The 27,343-nt window shown below is 35.7% G+C and overlaps 1 protein-coding gene and 1 pseudogene across 2 annotated transcripts; both read left to right on the forward strand.

The window, feature by feature from the left end:
* The first annotated feature begins 12,919 nt into the window (after nt 1-12,919).
* Nucleotides 12,920-13,458, forward strand: LOC129242897 (uncharacterized; annotated as a pseudogene).
* An 11,166-nt stretch (nt 13,459-24,624) lies between these two features.
* Nucleotides 24,625-25,212, forward strand: LOC129242913 (uncharacterized). Of its 2 annotated transcripts, XM_054879841.1 has the most exons (3): nt 24,625-24,776; nt 24,839-24,918; nt 25,024-25,212. In XM_054879841.1, the coding sequence occupies exons 1-3, from the start codon at nt 24,726-24,728 to the stop codon at nt 25,181-25,183; spliced, it is 291 nt and encodes a 96-aa protein (XP_054735816.1). In that variant the 5' UTR covers nt 24,625-24,725; the 3' UTR covers nt 25,184-25,212. The 2 variants fall into 2 exon arrangements, with proteins under 2 accessions (XP_054735816.1, XP_054735814.1); XM_054879839.1 differs by having other exon boundaries at nt 24,839-25,212.
* Nucleotides 25,213-27,343: the final 2,131 nt, after the last annotated feature.

Consider the following 27,343-nt stretch of genomic DNA (forward strand, 5'->3'; position numbering starts at 1 on the left):
TACAGCAGCAACAACAACACCTTCTCGCTCCATGTATCGACGGAAAAGGACTACGGCGAGGAGCATTAGTAGATTTTGCCAACATACTATTAGTAGAATGCTAGTAGAATGCTCTTTAGTGAAGACTTCAATCCAAAAACGATTGAAACCCCATTCTATCAAATTGCAAACCGCAAAAAATTAGTTGCCTATAACATGGAATCCCCGTTAATGGTATGTCTGATAGATTTCAATAAAATCATTAAGAAAATAATGGAGCTTATATGAATTGGAGAGACTATGGATGCTCTAATATTTTAGAACAATTAATTTTTTGGCTGAAGAATAGTTAAGAGTTTAAAAATATTCTGTTAGACCTGTAGAAAAATATGACGGCCGACGTACCCGAATGGACTGATGCGTGACTACCAGCCAAGATTCGGAGTACGTAGGTTCGAATCTTCGTGCAACACCAGAATGAAGAAGAAGTTGTTTCTAATAGCGGTCACCTCTTGGCAGGCAATGGCAAGCCGCCGAGTGTATTTCTGCCATGGAAAAGCTCCTCGTAAAGAAATATCTGCTGTTTGGAGTCGGCTTGAGACTGTAGGTCCCTCCATTTGTGGAACAACATCAAGACGCGCACCACAAATAGGAGGAGGAGCTCGGCCAAACACCTAACAGATGTGTACGCGCCAATTATATATATATTTTTTTTATTTTTTCCATACTCTTAACATAAAACGTCAAATTAAGGCCTGGTTTGGCGCTATGTTACTCTTTTGGCTGCACTGTTACCCTTTAAAGAGATTGATGGATTTATTTACCAAAGCTTTTTACAGATGGGTCAATATCAACCCAGATGAGACCCAGATTTCATGTGCTGTTGTGATAGAGTATGGCGAAGTTATCAATTACTGTATATTGTTTAACTTTGTCGATTCCCTCAGCAAAGGACGAAATGGAGAAACTTTTTAATTTGTTCTGATAGCACGTCGTCTTTCCAAGCAATAAAGAGATGCAACCAAACATACCACGTATTTTAAATATATTTATTTCCCACCTTCACAAATTCAAACATATGCGTACTCCTGATCTCTTAGATATACGGAACAAAACGGTTGCTGACTAAACGGCCAATGATATGGTTGTTACACCTAACATGTCTTATAACGTTCTTTTTAAAAAGAACATCTATTGTCTTATTACATATACATGAAAGGAAAATAAACTACTCTCGGAGGGATGCAGGTATAGGCATCGTTATTGCTCAGTTAATTCTACTCGAACAAAACCCTGCTTCACTGCCTTCATGCCGACAAACTACCTATGCCATATACACGCCTTTACCTTGACGTCACTATTATCACAAACTATCATACTCTTACAGCTACTTGTGCCCGTTTTGCGATTTTGTATTCAGCATTAATCATCTCCTGATACGCTGCCCGAAACTTGAAGTCCAAAGACAACATTACTTCAACGATATCAATCATTTCGAATTGTTAAAGAACTCGACGGCAACAATATCAGTAAAATATACATTAACTAAAAACTTTGACCTTCTTTGGCCCATTGGATGCCGCTCTAATCAACATGCCAGCTGAAATCCTCCGAAGCTGCTTTAATTTTAGTTTATATAATAATTTTATTAATAATAAAATAAAATATTTACCAAAACATGTGGGACTTACTTAAATTTCTCATCGAAAACAATGACAGCCTTAAAAACTAGGCAAAATAATCTTTCATCGTTATCTTGCCACATAGCGCAGAAGTCTTTAAAATATTCGACATGCCTTTAAAATAATAAAATAAAATTCGCTGGAAGATTTGTACACCAGCCGCATGCTAGCGATTGCCTAGTGTGTAGAGGGATAGCTTAATTTAGAGATAATTATTATGTATATTCAACTCAACGGTTGAATAAGTAATCCTTTATAATTTATCGAAATGGTTATGGCCGTTTTCATTGTCCGAAAGTTACAGCATCTAACGGTTTCCAAACAATTCATTCGTACATAACATAACTGCAATATCAGAAGCATTCTCAATTAACATGCATGCGTTTATGCATTTGTTATCAAATATTTCTCCATATACGCATTAAGAAACAGTTAGAATATTCTTAGAGAAATTTCTTTTAAGTATCAAATTGAATTTGTTCTCTAAACCCAATGCTTTTTTATTACATTAACCGTTACTATGCTCCACAAGAACTGCCCCATAAATATCTGTGCATTTATGAAAACTTTAAATTGCTGTTATAAAATACAACATAAATTTCACACATTTACATTGACCATGACACAACGCTTCTAATGCTTGAGGTCAACGTCGAAGTCCATTCATAAAATGTCTGCCAACTACACTATGGAGACAAACAAACAAAGAGCGTATAATATACGTACGTGGATTTATGTAAATGAGGAACTTAATGTGGCCTGTAGGAAATATATGTACATAGGAATAGAGTGTATGAAAAATTACATTCTCAAAATAAGTCCAATTTCGCTAACTTCGTATTGGTTCTTATTATCGACTAATTTTTAACCAAGTGAAATTAGAACCAGATGGGTATTTCCACGACAGAGCCCGGATTTCTATCCACTAAAGGACTACCACTTCAGAGAGTTACAAAGTTATTGGAACTTTAAGCCGTGTTTTTTTGATAAATTGTATTCAAACTCTTTTGAAACTCTCGGATCAAGTTGCACTACCGAACTATCAAAAAAGCGATGTAGAAAGTACAATTGATTCTTTCGGCATTGGACATTGCCGTATACAATTTACCAGTTCCAATTATTTAGGTGCAGTTCGGATGCTTTAAATATCTGTTCAAAATTGTTACCAATCGTCATAACTACAACGAAAACAGAGCGACAGGATACTAACAAGAGGGTAGCAAATGAATTTTTCTGTATTAGGGAATGCAATAACATTTACTATAATTCACACAATTTCACTTAATATTTTTATTTTTGTTTAATCTAAGAGATAATAAAATTTAGTATATCAAGACGTTGAGTCAATTATTCTGAAAAAATGGAAATTTTTAATTTAAAATACTTTTGCTCTTCAATTCGGAAAATACTTTTATTTCGTAGACGGACAGTGCTGAGTAAAAATGTATGTCATTATAGTTGCGTATGTGCTTTGTGAAGGAGAAAAATTAAATTTATTGGTTTTAACAATAGCTGGTTTTGTTGAGCATACAAGGTATATAAATTTCGTTCGCGCAATGAAATTTCTGCTGCCAAAACACTGAGAATATTGCAGAAGGCCCTTCAGTGACTGGGTAAATTTTTACTGGTGGTAAAAACAGTTCGAAAGATCATAGGGATTGACTATCCACTGCAATTAAAAAGCAATGCATCAAGGAAATCAACGATATGGGGTTCAAAAATTGTTGCTGTACAATATTTTGGCCAAAAATAATTTCGAACCAACAGTTTTACCGCTTCACAAACTGAAGCCGAAAATGGAACTAGTTTGGCCATGTCTTAAGAAAAGCACAAGGTGACATTGCTCGAATGGGCTTTGAATGGAATCCACAAGGTACTCGGAGAAGAGGCAGACCTGCCGTAACTTGAAACGAATTTTCAAAGCAGATTATCAGCTTTTACTTGCACGTTTTTCTTCTGCTCACCTACTCTTCTGCTCACATTTTTCTCTCAGTTTTTCTCTTACCCTCTTTCTAAAAGTTCTTGCCGAAAAGATTAATGATCAAACTTAGTATGAATTAGCTGGAATACAATTCATTAATCATGTCATGTTATCATTAACAAAAGAAATCAAATTAAGAATAAGTACCGGCAATTAAATTGGCTAATCGGACGAGCATCAAACCTATCACTTTATAATAAGGTGGCTATATATAGAGCAATTATTACTCCTATCTGGAAATACGGAATAAAAATATGGGGAACGGCAAAAAACGTAAATCGTCAGCTCATTCAGCGAACACAATCCAAAATATTACGAAATATAACAAATGCTGGTTGGTTTATTTCCAATGAAGCCTTACATGGTGACTTAAACATAGATACAATCCAAGAAACAATCACAAAATGTAGCACTAAGCATATACAGCGACTGTCAGCGCACCAAAACGAACAAATACGTAAAATAGTACCGGCAGAAAATATCAGACGAAGATTAAAGCGACTCACACCGACTGATCTAACTATAAGATTTATAGTGTAATTCCAAAAACAAAACAAAATAATAATAATAATACAGGGTGGGCCATATAGCGTTTGCTTTTTGAACCACCTATTTTTTTGAGAATGACACAAATGCCATGTCAAATGTGTTCATAATGTACTTAAAGGTTTGACATTTACGAAATGGGACGCTATACGCTTGAACAAAATTGGGAAATATTGAAAACCTATTTCCAAAGTGGTGAGTCTTCTTCTTCTTCCGCGGTTACAGTAAATGGCGAGCGTTACCGTGACATGCTCAACGAGTTTTTGTTTCCAAAAATTGAAGAGGAGGACATGGACGACATTTGGTTTCAGCAGGACGATGCAACTTGTCACACTGCCAAAGTTACACTCGAACTTTTGGCTACCGTTTTTGAAAACCGAATAATCAGCCGAAATTCCGATATCAATTGGCCGCCTCGGAGCTGTGGTTTAAGCCCGTTGGACTATTTTTTGTGGGGAGCCGTTAAGGACAAATGCTATGCGAACCATCTAGAGACAATTGATGCTTTAAAACACGAAATCGAAGTTGCCATTCATGAAATTGGAGCCCAAACAATCGAAAATGTGCTTAAAAATTGGGTTGATCGAATGGCCTATTGTAAAGCCAGTCGTGGCAGTCATTTGAACGATATTACTTTTTATTCATAAATGATATGCCGATTCAAAAAGCAAATTTTATATGGCCCACCCTATACTAATAATAATAAAAACATTTCCAATTGTGGAACAACATCAAGACGCACACCCGAAATAGGAGGAGGTGCTCGGCCAAGCAGCCAAAAAGGGTGTACGCGCCAATTATATATTATATATAATAATAATAACAGATTCTTCTTACATTGGTAAAAAAACATAATATATCCTAATTGTACAAAAAAGACATATTGTTAATATATAACAGACTGTAATAAAAAAGGATATAAAAAAAATGATGTAAATTTTTCCTAGAGGGTTTTTAAATAAATTACATTGTTGTAAACCGTTGCCACATAAGAGTTCAGTGCCCAAACAATTATTTTGTGTATCCAAATTGCCAAGCTTTCTAAGCCAATACTTATGTTGTATTTACGGTATTTTTGGTTGTCGCATATGAGTTAACTTTACGTTGGCGATTGTTGCGTAAATTCTTATGAAGACCTTTTGTACTAATTACAACTGCTGTAAAGTTGATTACAACTGCTTAAAAGTTGCTCCTGTCCATTTTTCTCGTATTAGATAACTTTCATACACTTATACATATGTGCGTACTCTTATTCCCGGGTATTATAACTTTCTGCACATAACGGATGCATGTAACAGCCTAATCAAATGGAGGCGTAACGATAAATGAAAACCCGATTTAGCCATACTCACCTGTTCATGTGTACTGGCACATGATAACTAGCGTCACTATTGGCAAAGGGCCAGTTGGTGTTGAATGTAGAGAAAATAAGAAAAGCAGTAATTTTCGAAAATGTGAAAGATGTAAAGTTTCTCTAACTATTAAAGTTTGATATAAAGGATATATAATATGAGTTAAGAAAATGTGAATGCTGCAAAATTCCAGCACACGGAAATGCTACCGCCCACCATTAAATAAATGAATATACATTCCGTCTTTCACTTTATTTCTACCAATTTCGGGATACATTTTCAATCCAGTCCAATTGAGTTTGAAAATAATGAAATTGAAATATTACATTATAGAAATTTTTAAAAGTTTTTACATTTAAACGAAAAGTGAAAAATAGCCTCATATCAGTAACTCACCAAAAAGGCAGTTACTTCCCAAATTTGATAGAGAATATGACCTCAATTAAAGATAACTATATGCTAATTTACTACATACGTATGTCTGTAAATGCCAGATATATAAAGTGTGGTTTCGTTTAAACTATAGAACGCACAACTATAACATTGATATGCTGTCAGTTGGAATAGTTTCAAATAACTTTAATATGGCACATGTTACTTCATCTTTAATTGAAAGGATTCAGGTTCAAAAGTTTTATTGTAAAAAAAATAACTAAAACTTCAGTATGCACAAAATATTATTATATAAACTCAAAAGAGTACTTATGAAAATTTATTTAAAACAATTTCCCTATATTTGAGACATCAGGATAAATATTCACAGATATTCACAGCCATTTAAGATATTTGTAACATTAGATAAATCCAAAGCCCTTTTAAATTTCATTAAATTAGACAGATGCCTATGACGAGTTCTATGTTTTCGGGGCACCCAAGTTGCAAGCTGTACCGGCGGAAGAAAGGTTCTTAAAAGATCTCGTATTTCATTTAAGAAGAGTTCATCTTGTACCAAAAACTAAGCTAATAGCGTAGGTAGAAGTAATTAATTGAATTAACCACTGAAATAATTAACATCTTTAAGTACTAAGTTAGCATACAAATCGAGTGATTGTGATTTAGCAACAGAGTCCAAAAACCCCCTTTTTATCCTTAAAATTGTCTTAAAATGTCAAATTGTCATTATGAGCGCCGAGGCATACGGTCTCCTCAGCAAGGATGTGCGGAAGCCTGTGACTTGGCAGAGTAAAATACCGCAAGACAAAGTACATGTGTGCACGCAGTGTATGTAGATATTACAGAAGCAAATCTGTTTCGGTGAGAACCATATAAGTCGGTGTATTTGGCGGCAAAAAAAACAATAATTTTTTAACAAACAAACGTAGAAGTCTCTCAACTAGACAGTATTCGTCAACACCGTAAATTTGCGCCCAATGAAACATGATCGACCTTAAGTATGTATCATAAATGTTTAGTTTATTTGAAATATAGATTCAAAGACTATTAAAATAATAAATTATAAGGGTGGTTAAATGTTGAATGTGAACCACACCTAAACGTCAACGGCATTTGGACTTCTTTCTTTGGGGTTATTTGAAAGAAAAGGTGTACATCGATAAGCCAGCAACAATTCAAGAGCTAAAGGATGAGATAATTCGGCACAGAACCCCAATTATGCCTCAGCGTCATCGAAAATTTCGACCATCGGAAGGAGGTGTGCCGCCGAGGCCACGGCGGCCATTCGACCAATATTTTAGAAGTTTGCAGGAGCTCAGAAAAGAAACCCACTGATGCAGATTTATAAAACTTATTGACAATCCGACCAATGCTAGAAGCTTTATTATTTTTTGCTTTCTTAAGTCCAAGTAACACTTCGTGCATTTCCAATTTTCTATTTCGTGCCACTCTAACTTCTTTTAACTATATACATACAAGAGAATCGACTTTTAATACAGTATATATATAATCGACTTTTAATACAGTATATATAATAGTACTCGATCGGATTCAAGATTAAATGTTCTTAAGAAATTAAGATGGTCCAGCACAAAAAAAGAAATTGCCAATAAGTCACTATGCTATAATTATTAAACACTCTGAATACTGGAACCGGAGTTGACGCCATGGGTTTCGAGGTGCACGGTTTCCGGTGGCAGAATCCGGTTTTAGATTTAAGGTTTCTCACTAAACCCTGAACGTATGATGTCGAGTGAATGTGCGTTCGCAATCGAAGCGTATTTCAAGGCTAATGATTCGCTGCTCGTTGTAGTTTTGTTTACTTTACAATATTCAACGTTTACGTGAAGCCTCAAGTGAAGATTTGATTGGTTCATGGGTACATATGTAGGTTCGGGGCAAAATGTTCAGTCGCTCGCAGCCCGCGATCTCACCACTTCAAAACTCAAATCGTGCAAGCGCTTAAGCCTAAATTTCTGCGAGACACTGTTGGAGTGATTTTGCTAGGTAAACTCAATCTTTTGGAGTGGTGAAGCCCATTTTCATATGAATCGAAGAGTAAATAAGCAGAATTACCGTTATAGGTAATTTAAATGACAGAACTCTCTACTAAAACATCAAAACCCACTTCATAGTCTCAAAGTAATGGTTTGGTGTGCATTGTCAAGCAGTGAAATAAACTAATTGGATCATATTTCTTTAAAAATCGTCGCGGGCAAGCAATCTCTATGGAGGATGTCTCTAAGTGGTGCACGCTGAAAGATATTTTGATTAAAAACTTTTTTAAAACTCCGCACTTGTCTTCTTTGAAATAATTATTGAAATAAACTTTATTATTAGTAATTTGTTTTTTAAATTAGCTTTCAATTCATAATTCTGCCACCGGATAGCCTGCAAATGGGGTGAGTTATATCAGTATATGCAAGCTTTTTATTTACATATATTGCAGAAAATCTGCTCTAACAACCAACAGAGAAGCACGCAGAGCAGTTCCTTCAAATCATGGTTTCACTCAGAATTCTCTTTCATTTTTTGTGGGCATACCAATTTTAAGCATAATAACACTGGAGTATAGCGGCCGCCGTAGCCGAATGGGTTGTTGCGTGACTACCATTCGGAATTCAGAGGGAACGTAGGTTCGAATCTCGGTGAAAAACCAAAATTAAGAAAAAGTTGTTTCTAATAGCGGTCGCCCCTCGGCAGGCAATGGCAAACCTCCGAATTTATTCCTGCCATAAAAAAGCTCCTCATAAAAATATCCGCCGTTCGGAGCCGGCTTGAAACTGTAGGTCCGTCCATTTGTGGGAAAACATCAAGACGTCCGCCACAAATACGAGGAGGAGCTCGGCCAAATATCCAGAAATGGTGTACGGGTCAAATATATATATAGCCGGGATGCTCTTCGTGCTGTGTAAGGTGATATCGACATAGAGTTAAGTTTGTATGCATTTTTCACACATCTTTTTCAAATATCTATTCACTTGCATTATTAACCAGATCTGAGATCTCAGTAATATCATTCTATCAATCTGATGGCATTAGGATTAACTCTTTAATGTAATATCCTGCATAAAATTGTATACACAGCTTTATGAAAGCTTATGTTGTTGAGTTGGGACAGATTGCAGGATCCCTCTTGTGAAAGTCCTGTCAGCAGATATGGATGCATCCATTCATCCACTTGATGCAGGTATATGTACATAGCTGACATTTAGAGCATATGACAGGTGTGTTCTAGAGCTTTTCGTCCAATTTTGGTACGTCTTGGAGGCCCACATTTACCTGCCGACCGCTCTTAGAAAATTTTTTTTCTATCGTTTCAAAATGAATTTTGTCAGTCACGCTTCATTTAGAAGAAGTAAAGTACGTGCGAAAGAATTTCACAACCTGATTTTATATACAGTCGAGTCTCGATTATTTGTAACCCGCTAAATCGAAAATCGCGATAAATCGAAAAAACTTCTATTCCCTTGAAAAAAATTCGTTAATTTGTAAAAATTCCATACATTTTGGTCCCCTCGTTAATTCGTAGTCTTTTTCACAACTCATAGAATATTAAACCTCTTATAAATTGAAATTTTATTTTCATAACCTCTTGTAATTCGTATTGCAATTTGAAACTTTTTGTCATTAAATTATTAAATTAATGTCGCTGCGCATGTTGAATTTTGCACTTCCACACTGTTTTCGTTTAGTTTGTCGAGTTTTATTCTAAGCGCAACATCATTTCTTAGAAATAGGAAATAGACGTACGCATAAGACATTATCAATCGCGCAAAAGCAAGACATTATTTCAGCCATTGATAATGGAACAAAAAAAATTGACGTGGCAAAACAATTTAATATCGCTCCATCAACAATCACGACAATTCTACATAAAAGAGAGTTTATTCTGCAAACATCATCTCATAGTAAACTGAAACTTCAGAAACATGCTGAACATCCAAATGTAGAAAAATCTGAACTCTTGTGGTTTACGCAGTGCCGTGAGAGTAATGTTCCCATAGGCGGAGAACTTATATTAAAAGAAAAGGCTTTTGCTTTTTGCCAGAGTTATGAACATAACAGTTTTTAAGGCAAGCAGTGATTAAAAACTACGAAGCTAAGGATATATTTAATGCAGATGAAACTGCGTTGTTTTATAAGTGTTTACCAGATCGAACCTACTGCTTTAAAAATGAAAAATGTCATTGGGGCAAGCACAGTAAGGAAAGAGGGACTTTGTTATTTTGCGTAAACATGGATGGCACGGAAAAGCTTAAGCCCTTGCTTATTGAGAAGTCAGCAAAACCAAGGTTCTTTAAAAACATTTCTTACTTTCTAGTGCATTATTGGCACAACAAGAAGCCCTGGATGACATTAATAATTCTTAACGAATGGCTTCAAATATTAAATGACCCCATGGCAGCTAAGAATCGAATGATATTGTTATATATAGACAACTGTACGGCGCATAGCGTAAATTCTCATCTGAGCCACGTAAAGATTGAGTTTTTGCCACCTAACACCACATCCAAGCTGCAGCCCTTTACATGGGCATTATAAAAGATTTTAAATCCTTATACCGCAAGGAAATGGTTATTAAACTAGTTAACAGCATTGATCAAAAGAAAAAGTTTAGTTGCACAATGTTAAAAAATTGCTTACAAAGCTTGGTAAAATGTAAGCATTTCGTGCATTCGAAACTGCTTCCGTGCTTGTGGTTTCAATAAAACATTAAACAATGATTATTTAGAAGATAGTCAATTAAACATAGATTATCTGTGGGAAGCTATATCTGAATACTCTGAAAATGCCGGATCTTTCGAGGAATATGTTAACGTTGACAATGGCATTGCTGTAACTGGTATGGTAACAGATAACGACATTTTGGAAGAAGTTTTGCATGTCAGTAATGAAAGTGACGAGGATGATGATGCCGCCGAAGGAGATGAAACTTTAACAACCACACAAGCCGTAGCGTTAGTTCATCGATTGAAACATTTTCTTTCAACAAATGATATTCAAGAAAGTGTCTTTAATAGCCTTATTAGTTTTGAAAATGAAATAGAAAAACTTAAAGAAAAAAGTGTCAAACAATCGAAAATAACAGACTTTTTTAAAAACTAACTTTATGTTATTAAAAAATTTATGAATTTTGTTATTATAATTTTATTTACTGTTCAATTATGATTTAATATGAAAAACGTTCAATTGAACGTACTTAAATATTTTTTTTAATTAAATTTATTAAGTATCCATGATGAAATATAAAAGCCTCGTTTATTTGAATTTTTCTTTTTTGAGCCTCATTTAATCGCGATAATTTGAATTTCTGTGTGAATAAAAAAAAATGACCCCCTTGCCATTTCGAATTATCGGGGATCGACTGTAATAAATTGCATACATATTTACTAATAGTGAATTAGAGCAAATTAAGTTAAGCCGGTAAATATGTACGAGGGTTACTCCTTAATATTTTGCGCTTTTCCAACATTAGGGGTGATGAGCTGTTAATTGATATTCTTTATGAAAAGTTTGGTACTTTTAAGCGTACACTTATATATAACGTTTTCACATACGATCTAGGTATATATGAAAAAAGTTCAGTAAGTTAAAAAATTCAGTCCGACCAAAAGAACGTCTTTCCTTCCAAGTTTTAATAGAAAGTTTGACAGTTTTCTGTTCGGACTTATCACAAAACGCTTTGCAGTTCTCCAGCGTTCTAGACTAAACCATCGCTCTTTATGTAAATTGCATACATAATCGCAGATCCAATTCATGTTCTCCAGGGCCTTCAATGCAGCCTGACTGTCACTGAAAACTTTCCCGCTCCATCTCCTCTCGATTATCACCTCCTCTCGCTCCATCTCCTCCTTTGACGTTGAAGCAATACACTTAGGCTCTATCAAAAGCAAATACAACTAGTTCCAGCGTGACCTGCAGGATGATATTCGTGACGGCCATCCAAACTCATTTGTTTTACGTGTTGGGCATTAGCGAGACCACCAAACATTCAATATTGCATAAACACTTGTTTATCGAGAAGATTTGTTTTCGTTGAATATCGCATAATTTGGCAATTATCCAGAAAAGGGCTCGTCGATTGGTATAAAGAAATGTTGAAGAAATTGAGCCTCGGTGCCTAAACGGACGTCTATGATGTGGTAACAGCTGACATATGAGTTAGAAAGAAAACCGCAATTGACATTATAAATGTTCCAAGACGAGCTTAATACGACAAAAGTTGTTTGCGAAAGAAGCACTTAGTCACAAATCTGGTCGCATTTAAACTGTACCACTAGAGAAACTGAAACCTTCAATTCTGAATAATACACAACCATTTCTTTTTTTGCCAGAAGTTTTCGGAGAATTAAAGAAAACCAAACGCCGAAGGTGAATCATTTTTCATTCAGACAATACCAGCTCTGAGGAATCGGCTCCACAAGAGAGATTTTGAGCACTCAAAAGATCGAATTAATGGGTCAATCGCCTTATAGACCAGATTTGGCACCTGATGACCTACAAGTAGAATATTCTCAAAATTAATGAAGGGATTTTCATTTTTATTTTACTGTGTTTTCATTATTGAACGCAAGATATAAAAGACAACCCTCGTAAGTATAAATTCATAGTTTAGAAAAACGTTCAATTCGCACATTATTATTTCGAATTAGTAGTTTTCCGATTATTCATCAAAATATAAACACATTGTTGGGTTCGCACAAATTACTTGCATATGTCCGAATGTATGTTTGTAGATATCTGTGCACTCGTACTTCTGTACGCAAATGTACGACAGCAAGTCAAGTTCAATGACAAATGCGACCAATTAAATCTAATTTTTACAAATAGGTGTATTTGCTTATTGGAGATATATGTGCCTGAGTAGATAGGTGGTGGAAAATAATACAATTTTCATACTCTTTTTATCAACTGAAACTGAAAATCTGTTTGTGCTATTTAAGCGACAAAAATCATTTAAATTTATGCAGATTCGATTCAACGGAGGAAGTGTAAACAACAAGTAATTAACAGTTAAGTGCCAAATAGGAAAATATAAAATCAAATTATAAAATCAGCGGAAGTCGATAGCATACAAATTATAACAATATGAGAAGTTTATTATCATACTTGTTGTGCATAAGCGCCGTTACGCTTTCGGTAAATACGTGCACTAAATATCTGCAATTTTTATAAACTTTTTCATTTTCCCTTCTATACAGACGACAGCACCTCAATATGTGGATCCCTACGCTACACTACCACCACAGTTTTCACAACTGAGCCACACGCCATATATAGGGTATGGACAAAATATTCGTATTCAGCCATGGGTCATTGGGCAATATGCTTACCCAAATTATCTGTACTACTCAAATTACTGGAATGATAATAATAATCCTTCCATAATCCTTACAATATAAATACGGATACGAATACTTATTGGAATGGATACGCATGGGTGAACAATTCATCGTCGATGGGTAGATAAAAAAACACAAGCGACCGAAAGTTTAGTCACTTTACTGACATTTGTACTTTATGAAAAAGTGTATTTAAAAAAGTGTTTGAAATGTAATTTATTCAATTTTATTAAAATATAATTTGTTAATTTAATACGTTTTTTTTTTGGGGAAAAACCCGGGCTATTGCAGGGTACATTAGACAGTGGAAGGTGCCTGCATATGTTTAAATAATTTGTTTTCGATATTTTTGAGATTTTGCGAACATATTTTCTCTATTACGTTATGCACGCATCAACTATTTTTATTTAAGACAATTTTGCTTACAATACCGACTCTTAAAGCATTTGAGGACTCATTAGCAACTCGTGCGCATGGATCACGACAGAAAAATAAGCCGCTCCACTGTAAAGTAAAAACACTTCAATATACTTTCTCAGTGTCAGATATTTCAATGCCAACAATATTTATACAGCATTGATTGCATTGGGATTTTTCTTTCATATACAAAATTCGATCATGTACTTTGTATGGAAGAAAGGCCCTCAGCGAAAAAATTGTCACACATCAACATTATTTAGTTGTCCTATTTTGTAATTCGGCCACCGTAACCGAATAGGTTCAAACGTGACTACCATTTGGAGGCACGTAGGTTCGAATTTGCGTGCAAGAAACTCCACAGCGTGACCGCTCGACTGGCAATGGCAAACGTGTATTTGTGCCAAGGAAAATCTTCTCATAAAAAACATTTTCCATGCGGAGTCGGCTTAAAAATGTAGGTCCCTCCATTCGAGGAGCAACATTAAGATGAACACCACAATTAGACGAAGGACCTCTACCAAATGCGCAAAAAGGGTGTAAGCACCAATTATACGAGGTGTGTTAAAAAAATAAGGCGAGTTTTCAAATTTTGTGGCCCATGTACATTCGACTTTCGATCACTATTTTTTTTATGTTGATACACTCGTCCCGAGGATACGTTCACGGTTTCAGCAATATACTCGTAGTAAATTTATAATAATGTAATAAATAAAAAAAGTGTTTTACGTGTTCGGCGATTTTCTGCTATCGAAAGAATGGATCAATGAAGTTGCATCATATTTTGTGTAACAAATGGAATTAAGTGCTCAAAACCACTCGGAATGTTGACAGGGCATACGCTGAGAGTACTCTGAGTTAAAAAATGTTTACAGGTAGCTTTTCACAGAAGATGAATATGATCGAGAATATGTGAATGACGACGCTCGCTCTGGACGCCCCAGCACATCAACAATCGATGGAAATGTTGAGAAAGTGAAGAAAATTGTTATTGAGAATCGTCGAGTCACAATTACAGAAGTTGCTGAGGATGACGGCATATCGGTTGGCTCATGCCATACAACCTTTTCGGAAATTTTCGGCATTCGTGTGGCAACGAAGTTCATTTCAAAATTGCTGCATTTTGACCAAAAACTACTTCGCAGGAGCATCGCTCAGGAATTGTCAAAAACCGACGAGAGCACTAAATACGATGTAACGTTCACACTGCTTGACAGCAACTAAAGCTAGCGGCAGGCGGGAAAAAATTCACACATGCGCGCGTAATTCAAATTTGACAGGTGTAAGAAATACAAAAAAAGAGGTGTGTGTGTCAGCTCCGACACGCGACTGGAGTTTACTCCTTAAGAACGATTACCGTGATATTTAAAAATATATTTAATATGCAAAAGGAGTAAATGAAGACCTTTTCTATATTACTGGAAAAAAATAAATAAAAATTAAATATAAATTAAATATATACACACACACCTCTTTTTTATTCCAAACCACATTGGTGCATAAACTTTTACAATAAAATGAACTCACATCATAAGATTTTCTCAAGAATGACCTGTTGATACATACAATCTTTAAATTCTATTCGCTATAGTAAGCCACCTGGAATGAACAATTTTTTTGGGGTTTTTCTTTTTTAAGCTGTCGTTGCAATGTCCACTTATAATAGCACTACAAATATCAAATAGGTATTTTTGATCCGTACTTAAATCTTTTTCACTGGATATATCTGGGAGTGTGAATATAATTGGTTTATAATTGACGAAAGAAAGCTTCTCACAATCCTTAAATTTTTTTCTCTATTTCACCGTTAAAGCTTTCAAACGTAGAGCCATCAATGTATTCAAACAAATGTCTAAGCGGTAGTTCAATGGGGTGTAATTGGCAGATGAACCATTGTAAGGGTTTTTGAAGACAATCTCCTCCAAAGGTTCAGACGATATCACTGGTATATGTAGGTTCTCAACGAACGCACAAGCACTAGATAGGAAACGGAAATAAGCACCAAAATGTGGGCAGTGTTATTTCTGACTAGAAATTAGCAACCACAAGGAAATATATATTTCCTACAAGTTTGCACCAACAACCAAGCGCTACATGGCAGGCAGTGCTATTTCTCACTGGAAATTAGAAACCACAAGGAAATATATATTTCTGACAAGTTTGCACCAACAACGAAGCGCTACAAGGTAGGCAGTGCCATTTCTCACTGAAAATTAGGAACCACAAGGAAAATATATTATATTTCCTACAAGTTTGCACCAACAACCAAGCGCCACATGGCAGGCAGTGCTATTTCTCACTGGAAATTAGCAACCAGAAGGAAATATATATTTCTTACAAGTTTGCACCAACAAAGTAGCGCCACAAGGTAGGCAGTGCTTTTTCTCACTAGAATATAGAAAAAGGGCAATGCGTCACTTCCGTCAGCGTACGCCAGTGATTCACACGATTTTACTACCCATATTTTTTTCATAGCGTGGACCTTATATATCGCTTCTGAGGAGTAAACTCCAAAAACAAAGTCAGATACTTTTCTAACAGACCTCGTAAACACCATAAATAATTTACAGAAAACTGTAAACGGTACTCTTTGTTGATTTCTATTATTAACACCCTGTAACTCATGCCTGAATGAAACAAACAAAAAACAGCCAAAGAATTTTTTACTGTGAAACGTCACCTTGACAACGAGCATAAAGTTCAAATTTTTTAATTGAAACTTTACGAGATATCGATTACTATAGTCATATACCGAGAAAATAATTGATTTCCTTTTGTATTGTAAACAAATTTAAAATGTATTAAAAAGAGAATTAAAAATTTTTACGCCCCAAACATCCCGAATTAGCGGGCAGACAGTGACAAACCTACGGGATTCACCAGACCAACTGTAGCATTAGTCACACAATCATTTAATTGCTATGTCATTTTCCCATTTATTTAAATATATTTTTTCGCACCTGTATTTTACTGCGGCCTATTTTCATTAATTAACTTTAAATTAAGGACTCAATGTATACAAGTTTTTATAGGTGCATTTATTTGGCTTTAAGTTTTTTGTATTTTATAATTGACCATTTTAAATGTATAAAAGCAAAGAAACAGCTGAAACAACTAGTTTTGAATATGTATGGGTGTATACATCCTTTGGGCTGTTGGTGTAAACCTTCTCTTTCACGTGGCCCCAAAGAAAAAAGTGACAAGGTGTTAAATCACAACATCAATGGTTTTGTTGCTTGTGTGGCACGTAGCGCCGTATTGTTAAAAATAAACGTTGCCCAGATCAATACCATCCAATTCCGGTCATAAAAAATCGTTAATCATATCTCGTTAATCATCTTATTGGAAAACCCTTTATGTAAATATTTACGCAAGTACTCTTACTTGCACGTGCTCTATTAGTATCGCCAAAAAGCAGATTAAGTCAGATACACAACTCAGTCACAAATATTCCAGGGATTTGCAGTGCCGCGTATTTCCTCCAATTCTAAACTCCCGTGGAGAAGACGCTTCTTTGAAATATTGAGAAATTCGAGCTTCCACTGAATTCTGCATTTTTCATAGTTCCTTAGGGGGATTAAATGATCAAGCAAACAAAGCGAAGTGAAATTACTGTAGAGTAGGAAGAGTAGGGGAAAGTAATGGAAACAACCAAACACAAGAAATTATACGCACACACTCACACTTTCTTTCCACGGCGTCTTCCGCAAAAAACTGCATTTGTGATTTCACAATTTAACGCGCGGCACTTCGTTCTCATTAAATTGTTTAGTCTAAGTCCCATAAAGCACAATATTACCAATCCATTCACTAAATTTTCACAAACATGTAATTTCATTTCCTCTTATTTGTTTTTTTCGCTAGTTTTGTATTAGTAGGGGACCTGACGTCAGACTTGTCAAAATTGCGAAAGATAAATTAAGTGTATTTGGATCACGCCACCCCCATTTAAAAAAAATAATTTTAAAAATTTTAATACTTACTACAAAACACAATTTCCGTTTTCGAAATTCATTTATGGGAAAAAATCATTTATTGGTTGTTATTTTCGTATATCACCAACACAGTCTCAATTTTTCCGTAAACACATCACAAGTGACGTCAGCTCGTCAGCTGATTCTAGCAAGAGTGTATTGCATATTCTGCATCGATATTTTTGAGTTATTTTCCATGAGTTTTACGAAATCCATGGGTAGTTTTAAATAAAATGTTATCAAAATGCGTGCCTAGTTAAGTATGGCATAATATCAACAGGCAGATGGTTATTATATGTTTCATATTTATTATTCAGTTTTTATCAAGAAGTTCAGAAAAATAATTATTTCGATGATCAGTGATCCTAATTAAGTATACAGTTATTTCAATCAAGTTACCTATAAGCGCTACTCACTAAGACCCTAGTATCAATTTACCACAATCAAAAGATCTGTATACACAACTCAATTCACAAGTCAAATAAAATATCAGTCAACCTCAAACTAATTCGTTCTTACACCTAATATATTATTAGGTGTTTCATCGAGCTCTTGATCTTAGTTTGTAGCGTGCGAGTTGATTTTTTCCTCTACAGTTTTATGCCGACTCCAAACGGCAGCTAGTTTTTTGCGGCAGAAGCTTTTTCATGGCATAAATACACTCGGAGATTTGCCATTGCCTGTTTTGAAAAGACTGCTGCTAGAAAAAACTTCTTCCATTTGTGGTATTTCGTGCGTGAGCGCTTCCGAGCGGTAGTTGCGCACCAACCCATTCTGCTAAGGCGCCCTCAAACTGAATACTTTCTCCATTAAAATAATCGCGCAAGTGGAAATATCTCCCTGCACTCTGCAGATCCGAGAAAATGTCTGATTTTGCTCTACAATTATTTAAAGACCCATCAGAGAATAAATCGCTACAGTGTAACCCTTGTAAGCGATCCTTTGATTCATCACCAATTCAGTCTTATTGCTGCTCTAATGAAATTGAATGTATTCAGAAATTAAGGATACACGGAATGAATGGAAAAAGTAGGGCTGGCGCTTTGGGTTGAACTACGAGATAAATTAGTGTCAATCCTATATTTTTTTAAGTGCAATTTAATGGGCATTTTTGGTACTGGATATCTTTGAATGCGAATAACGTCCATATATTCTAAGTGTACATTTTTGGCAGATCTATGTTCTATACTGTTTTAGAAATATGCATGAAAGCAAGTTGATGAATGCCTCAGTATTAATGAACTAGCTGCCTGGGCATGAGAACAATAAAGTTAATGACGAGTTATATACCAGTTCATTTCACGAAAATTTCAATATAAAAAGTTTAACTCTCATTGGATAGAATGTACAGATTTAAGTCAAGCCAAACGGTTCACCCATCAAACGGACAACAACTTAAGAATGCTCACTGAGTACTGCAGACGATATACTGCAATCTCTCCTCCCATCTCAGTCTCAAATGCAAGTATCTGTCGGGTAAGACAGTCCGAAGTCTGTGAAAAGTGGCACGAATTCTAACACAAGCTATCAGAAACTTAAAAACCGGAATTGATGCTTAATTGTGGGTGAATAATAAGCTTTAATTATTTGTTATTAGTAATAAATAATTTCGTCAAATTCTTCATAGAGATTGTTCACAGTACTAGTTTACATTTGAACTGATAATGAACTGTTTTGTTAATGACAGCTCTCTCCCGTAAAGCAAACCTATTCGCCTCAGACTTGAACAATACCTCAAAATATTAAAAATTTTCATCTAAAGTGCGAAAGTTTGGCCGGTAAGTTCGTACGATAAGCTAGCTAATATGCAAAACTGATATTTCCCGCCTTGGTTCGCCTTGTAGGAGAGGAATAGACACCTTTAATGCGGGTGCATGGATCTGTGTAGACGAAGGTTGAATTTGATCTGAATCGCTTTTCTAGAAAACATTGTAAATATCGTCTTCTGAATTTATCTGGATTCACGGATGTGTAGAAATTTTACACGCACTCTTCTCGAAAATTATGTGCTAATTTACTACATACGTATGTCTGTAAATGCCAGATATATAAAGTGTGGTTTCGATTAAACTATAGAATGCACAACTATAACATTGATATGCTGTCAGTTGGAATAATTTCAAATAACTTTAATATGGCACATGTTACTTCATCTTTAATCGAAAGGATACAGGTTCAAAAGTTTTATTATAAAGCGCAAAAAATAACTAAAACTTCAGTATGCACAAAATATTATTATATAAACTCAAAAGAGTACTTATGAAAATTTATTTAAAACAATTTCCCTATATTTGAGACATCAGGATAAATATTTGAACAAAGCTCTATATTCACAGCCATTTAAGATATATATATAATATAAATTAGATAAATCCAAATTCTTTTTAAATTTCATTAAATTAGACAGATGCCTATGACGAGTTGTATGTTTTCGGGGCACCCAAGTTGCAAGCTGTACCGGCGGAAGAAAGGTTCTTAAAAGATCTCGTATTTCATTTAAGAAGAGTTCATCTTGTACCAAAAACTAAGCTAATAGCGTAGGTAGAAAGAATTAATTGAATTAACCACTGAAATAATTAACATCTTTAAATGCTAAGTTAGCATACAAATCGAGTGATTGCGATTTAGCAACAGAGTCCAGAAAACCCCTTTTTTAACCTTAAAATTGTCTTAAAATGTCAAATTGTCATAAATGTTAAGTTCATTTGAAATACAGATTCAAAGATTATTAATATAATAAATTATATATAAACTAAGCTTTGAAATGCGCAATTGATTTGGTTCAAATCAATCCAAACATGAATGCGTGTTAGCAGAAGCCCAACAATATAGAGTATCCAGCAGAGAGAGTCCTTTATTTTCTGTGAGACAAAGATCACCATTTTAAATAGACAAACCATGAGGTGGGTAGATCAAATTGTTGTAGGTAGGTCAATTGTTGTAAGTTCGCAGTAGCTCAGAAAAGAAACCCACTGAGACAGATTTATAAAACTTATTGCTAATCCAACCTATGCCAGAAGCTTTATTTTGTTTTGCTTTCTTAAGTCCAAGTAACATTTCGTGCATTTCAAAAGGAGTAGAATTTGCTCACTGCTATTTTTAATTTATTCATGCATTCGATCTGGCTGCAGTGCCACTCTAACTTCTTTTAACTACAATATATACATACAAGAGGAACGACTTTTAATATATGGTACTCGATCGGATTCAAGATTAAATGTTCTTAACAGGTTAAGATGGTCCAGCACAAAAAAAGAAATTACCAATAAGTCACTATGCTCTAATTATTAAACACTCTGAATATTGGAACCGGAGTTGACGCCATGGGTTTCGAGGCGCACGGTTTCCGGTGGCAGAATTAGGTTTTGATTTAAGGTTTCTCACTAAACCGAACGTATGATATCGAGTGAATGTGCGTTCGCAATCGAAGCGTATTTCAAGGCTAATGATTTGTGTACAACTGTTCGTTGAAGTTTTGTTTACGTTACAATATTCAACGTTTACGTGAAGCCTCAAGTGAAGATTTGATTGGCTCATGGGTACATATGTAGATTCCGGGCAAAAAGTATGGTTGCTCGCAGCCCACGGCCGGTTCCCAGCCGAACATCGAGAACAATTCAAAATATTGAAGTTCGAGCTTCAAGTTGGCACGATATGTAGACCGCAACAGTCCGTACACAGGAGATCGTCTCACCTGGGACTTCCAAGAACTATTGAGCATGAAATATTGAGGAAGGATCTTAAACCCCACCACTTCAAAACTCAAATCGTGCAAGCGCTTAAGCCTAAATTTCTGCGAGACACTGTTGGAGTGATTTTGCTAGGTAAACTCAATCTTTTGGAGTGGTGAAGCCCATTTTCATATGAATCGAAGAGTAAATAAGCAGAATTACCGTTATAGGTAATTTAAATGACAGAACTCTCTACTAAAACATCAAAACCCACTTCATAGTCTCAAAGTAATGGTTTGGTGTGCATTGTCAAGCAGTGAAATAAACTAATTGGATCATATTTCTTTAAAAATCGTCGCGGGCAAGCAATCTCTATGGAGGATGTCTCTAAGTGGTGCACGCTGAAAGATATTTTGATTAAAAACTTTTTTAAAACTCCGCACTTGTCTTCTTTGAAATAATTATTGAAATAAACTTTATTATTAGTAATTTGTTTTTTAAATTAGCTTTCAATTCATAATTCTGTCACCGGATAGCCTGCAAATGGGGTGAGTTATATCAGTATACGCAAGCTTTTTATTTACATAAATTGCAGAAAATCTGCTCTAACAACCAACAGAGAAGCACGCAGAGCAGTTCCTTCAAATCATGGTTTCACTCAGAATTCTCTTTCATTTTTTGTGGGCATACCAATTTTAAGCATAATAACACTGGAGTATAGCGGCCGCCGTAGCCGAATGGGTTGTTGCGTGACTACCATTCGGAATTCAGAGGGAACGTAGGTTCGAATCTCGGTGAAAAACCAAAATTAAGAAAAAGTTGTTTCTAATAGCGGTCGCCCCTCGGCAAGCAATGGCAAACCTCCGAGTTCATTTCTGTCATGAAAAAGCTCTTCATAAAAAATATCTGCCGGTCGGAGTCGGCTTGAAACTGTAGGTGCGTCCATTTGTGGGAAAACATCAAGACGCCCACCACAAATACGAGGAGGAGCTCTGCCAAATATCCAGAAATGGTGTACGCGTCAAATATATATATATAATATATAGCCGGGATGCTCTTCGTGCTGTGTAAGGTGATATCGACACAGAGTTAAGTTTGTATGCATTTTTCGCACATCTTTTTCATATATCTATTCACTTGTATTATTAACCAGATCTGAGATCTCACTAATGTCATTCTAACAATCTGATGGCATTAGGATTAACTCTTATACACAGCTTTATGAAAGCTTATGTTGTTGCACATAGTTGGGACAGACTGCAGGATCCCTCTTGTGAAAGTCCCGTCAGCAGATATGGATGCATCCATTCATCCACTTGATGCAGGTATATGTACATAGCCGACATTTAAAGCAAACCTGTCATAGGTGTGTACTAGAGTTTTTCGTCCAATTTTGGTACGTATTTTGCCACCTTGCGCGGTAAATTTTTTTTCTTTTGTACTTAAATTGTTCTTTCTTTTTAATGAGATATACTTGGAGTCCCACATTTACCTGCCGCCCAGAAAATTATTTTCTATCGTTTCAAAATGAATTTTGTCAGTCACGCTTCATGTGAAAGAATTTCACAACCTGATTTTATACAATAAATTGCATACACATTTACTAATAGCGAATTGGAGCAAATTAAGTTAAGCCGTCAAATATGTACGAGGGTTACTCCTTAATATTTTGCGCCTTTCCAACATTTCCATGTTATTTGATATTCTTGATGAAAAGTTTGGCGTTTTTAAGCGTTAATTTATATGTATATGACGTTTTCACATACGACCTAGGTATATATGAAAAAAGTTCAGTAAGTTAAAAAAGTCAGTCCGACCAAAAGAGGGAACTGGCTCGTGAAAAGTTTTGGGCAATAATTTATTATTTGGGTTCCCAAAACACTCAGGCTAAAAAGCTCATTGTGTTTAGAGCTCTGGAAAGAGGGTAGATAGTCAAGGGGGAAAGGAGAAAAATATCAGAAGAGATAGGTAAGAATAGATACAGTGACAGAGGTAGTTAGTTCTGTGAGAATATTCCAGATTCTTTGGAAAATCTGTAAATATCCTCCAGTTTTAGAGAACGAATATTACTCATTCTAACGACATCGGAACCCAAAATTCGTAGTCTTGCTCTAGCAAAGGCAGGACACTCACAGAGAAAGTGCTCAGTGCTATCCGCCTCCACTAAGCAAGACAGGCACATTGGGTCCTCAATGATTCTAATGGTGGTCATATGTTGACCCCATGGGTTATGTCCTGTAATAATACCGACCATCAACCGAACGTCTTTCCGTCCAAGTTTTAGTAGAAAGTTTGACAGTTTTCTGTTCGGACTTGTCACAAAACGCTTTGCAGTTCTCCAGCGTTCTAGACTGGACCATCGCTCTTTATGTAAATTGCATACATAATCGCTGATCCAATTCATGATTCCTGCGGAACTGATTCCAATTATTGGCTCTGGTCCTTGTGGGGAAATCGTTGGTTGGCCAATTCATCGGCAATTAGGTTACTTGAACACCAGAGTGCACCGGAACCCATATAAGTACAAGCCTGTTCTGTCTTGCGACAGAACTAAGCTTCTTCTTACATTCTTGAACAATCTTTGAGGTTTGCTTCGCGTTCTCCAGGGCCGTCAATGCAGCCTGACTGTCAATGAAAACTTTCCCGCTCCATCTCCTCTCGATTATCATCTCCTCTCGCTCCGTCTCCTCCTTTGACGTTGAAGCAATCGGCTCCCCAAGAGAGGTTTTGAGCACTCAAGAGATCGAATTAATGGATCAATCGCCTTACAGTCCTGATTTGGCACCTGATGACCTACAAGTAGAATATTCTCAAAATTAATGAAGGGATTTTCATTTTTATTTTACTGTGTTTTCATTATTGAGCGCAAGATATAAAAGACACCCCTCGTAAGTGTAAATTCATAGTTTAGAAAAACGTTCAATTCGCACATTATTATTTCGAATTAGTAGTTTTCCGATTATTCATCAAAATATAAACACATTGTTGGGTTCGCACAAATTACTTGCATATGTCCGAATGTATGTTTGTAGATATCTGTGCACTCGTACTTCTGTACGCAAATGTACGACACCAAGTCAAGTTCAATGACAAATGCGACCAATTAAATTTAATTTTTACAAATAGGTGTATTTGCTTATTGGAGATATATGTGCCTGAGTAGATAGGTGGTGGAAAATAATACAATTTTCACACTCTTTTTATCAACTGAAACTGAAAATCTGTTTGTGCTATTTAAGCGACAAAAATCATTTAAATTTATGCAGATTCGATTCAACGGAGGAAGTGTAAACAACAAGTAATTAACAGTTAAGTGCCAAATAGGAAAATATAAAATCAAATTATAAAATCAGCGGAAGTCGATAGCATAAAAATTATAACAATATGAGAAGTTTATTATCATACTTATTGTGCATAAGCGCCGTTACGCTTTCGGTAAATACGTGCACTAAATATCTGCAATTTTTATAAACTTTTTCATTTTCCCTTCTATACAGACGACAGCACCTCAATATGTGGGTCCTTACGCTACACTATCACCACAGTTTTCACAACTGAGCTCCACGCCATATATAGGGTATGGACAAAATATTCGTATTCAGCCATGGGTCATTGGGCAATATGCTTACCCAAATTATCTGTACTACTCAAATTACTGGAATAATAATAATAATCCTTCCAGCTATCCGTATAATATGAACGTTCCTGCCTATAATGGCTATAATCTACCGAATCCGCCTAATCCACCTAATCCGTATAACCCTTACAATATGAATACGGGTACGAATACTTATTGGAATGGATACGCATGGGTGAACAATTCATCGTCGATGGGTAGATAAAAAAACACAAGTGACCGAAAGTTTAGTCACTTTACTGACACTTGTACTTTATGAAAAAGTGTATTTAAAAAGTGTTTGAAATGTAATTTATTTAATTTTATTAAAATATAATTTGTTAATTTAATGCTTTTTTTTTTTTGAGAAAACCCGGGCTATTGCAGGGTACATTAGACAGTGCATATGTTTAAATAATTTGTTTTCGATATTTTTGAGATTTTGCGATTCATTCATTTGTTTTAGAAGAAAACAGATTTTCTCTATTACGTTATGCACGCATCAACTATTTTTATTTAAGACAATTTTGCTTACAATACCGACTCTTAAGGCATTTGAGGACTCATTAGCAACTCGTGCGCACGGATCACGACAGAAAAATAAGCCGCTCCACTTTAAAGTAAAAACTCTTCAATATACTTTCTGTCAGATATTTCAATGCCAACAGCATTGATTGCATTAGGATTTTTCTTTTATATACAAAATTCGATCATGTATATTACTTTGTATGGAAGAAAGGCCCTCAGCGAATAAATTGTCACACATCAACGTTATTTAGTGGTCCTATTTTGGCCACCGTAGCCGAATAGGTTGAAACGTGACTACCATTTGGAAGCACGTAGGTTCGAATTTGCGTGCAAGAAACACCACAGCGTGACCGCTCAGCTGGCAATGGCAAACGTGTATTTGTGCCAAGCAAATTCTTCTCATAAAAAACATTTTCCATGCGGAGTCGGCTTAAAAATGTAGGTCACCCCATTCGAGGAGCAACATTAAGGTGAACATCACAATTAGACGAAGAAGCTCTGCCAAACACCCAAAAAGGGTGTAAGCACCAATTATACGAGATGTGTTCAAAAAATAAGGCGAGTTTTCAAATTTTGCGGCCCACGTACATTCGACTTTCGGTTATTATTTTCTTATGTTGATACACACGTCTCAAAGATATGTTCACGGTTTTAGCAATATACATACTCGTAGCAAGATTAGTTGGTTTGTGAGAGGCATAAATAAGAAAAGTGTTTTACGTGTTCGCCGATTTTCTGCTATCGGAAAAAATGGATCAAAGAAGTTGCATTATATTTTGTATAACAAATGGAATTAAGTGCTCAAAACCACTCAGAATGTTGACAGTGGCATACGCTGAGAGCACTCTGAGTCAAAAAAATGTTTACAAGTGGTTTTTCATAGAAGATGAATATGGCCGAGAAGACGTGAATGACGACGCTCGCTCTGGACGCCCCAGCACATCAACAATCGATGGAAATGTTGAGAAAGTGAAGAAAATTGTTATAGAAAATCGTCGAGTCACAATTATAGAAGTTGCTGAAGATGTCGGCATATCGGTTGGCTCATGCTATACGACCTTTTCGGAAATTTTGGGCATTCGTGTGGCAGCGAAGTTAGTTCCAAAATTGCTGAATTTTGACCAAAAACAACTTCGCATGAGCATTGCTCAGGAGTTGTTGAATGACGTCAAAGATGATCAAGATTAGCTTGAAAAGGTCATAACTGGTAACGGATCATGGGTATATGGTTATGAAATCGAAACCAACGCCCAACCGTTCCAATGGAAAAGTCCAGTAGTCGATAGCAGAAAATCGCCGAACATGCAAAATATTGTCTTATTTATGGCTCTCATAAACAAACTAAACATGCTAAATCCACAAAGACATCTTCGAGATGAGTGTGACAACGTAAAAATAATAATAATCCAAAGTCAAATGTACAATACGTATCCCACGAAATTTGAAAATTCGCCTTATTTTTTGAACACACCTCGTATATGGTTGGATGAGAAATAAATTCATTGTTTTTGGGCGAAATTGATGCGCAAATGGCTGAATACTGTTTTGACGATGGTGCGGGTACTAATATCAAGGTCTACTTCTATTATTTCTGTAATTTTATCGACATTATCGACAATGGGCCTGGCTGTGCGAGGTGCATCGTTAATATCAAAAATTCCTGACCGTAACCGACGAAACCGAAATTGCATGTTATTAACTGTTACAGTATCAGCACCGTACACCATTCACAATTTACGGAAAACTGTGAAATGTTCCGAATTCTATTTTCCTTAATTAACTTTAAATTAAGGACTCAATGTATACAAGTTTTTATAGGTGCATTTATTTGGCTTTAAGTTTTTTGTATTTTATAATT

Source organism: Anastrepha obliqua, chromosome 3 (genome assembly GCF_027943255.1).
Source record: "Anastrepha obliqua isolate idAnaObli1 chromosome 3, idAnaObli1_1.0, whole genome shotgun sequence".
Lineage (NCBI taxonomy): Eukaryota > Metazoa > Arthropoda > Insecta > Diptera > Tephritidae > Anastrepha > Anastrepha obliqua.

Bases quoted from the DNA above. Each gene is read 5' to 3' on its own strand.
- LOC129242913 (XM_054879839.1), top strand. From the start codon at position 24,726: ATGAGAAGTTTATTATCATACTTATTGTGCATAAGCGCCGTTACGCTT. The intron at 24,777-24,838 runs GTAAATACGTGC...CCTTCTATACAG, and splicing joins TAAGCGCCGTTACGCTTTCG to ACGACAGCACCTCAATATGT.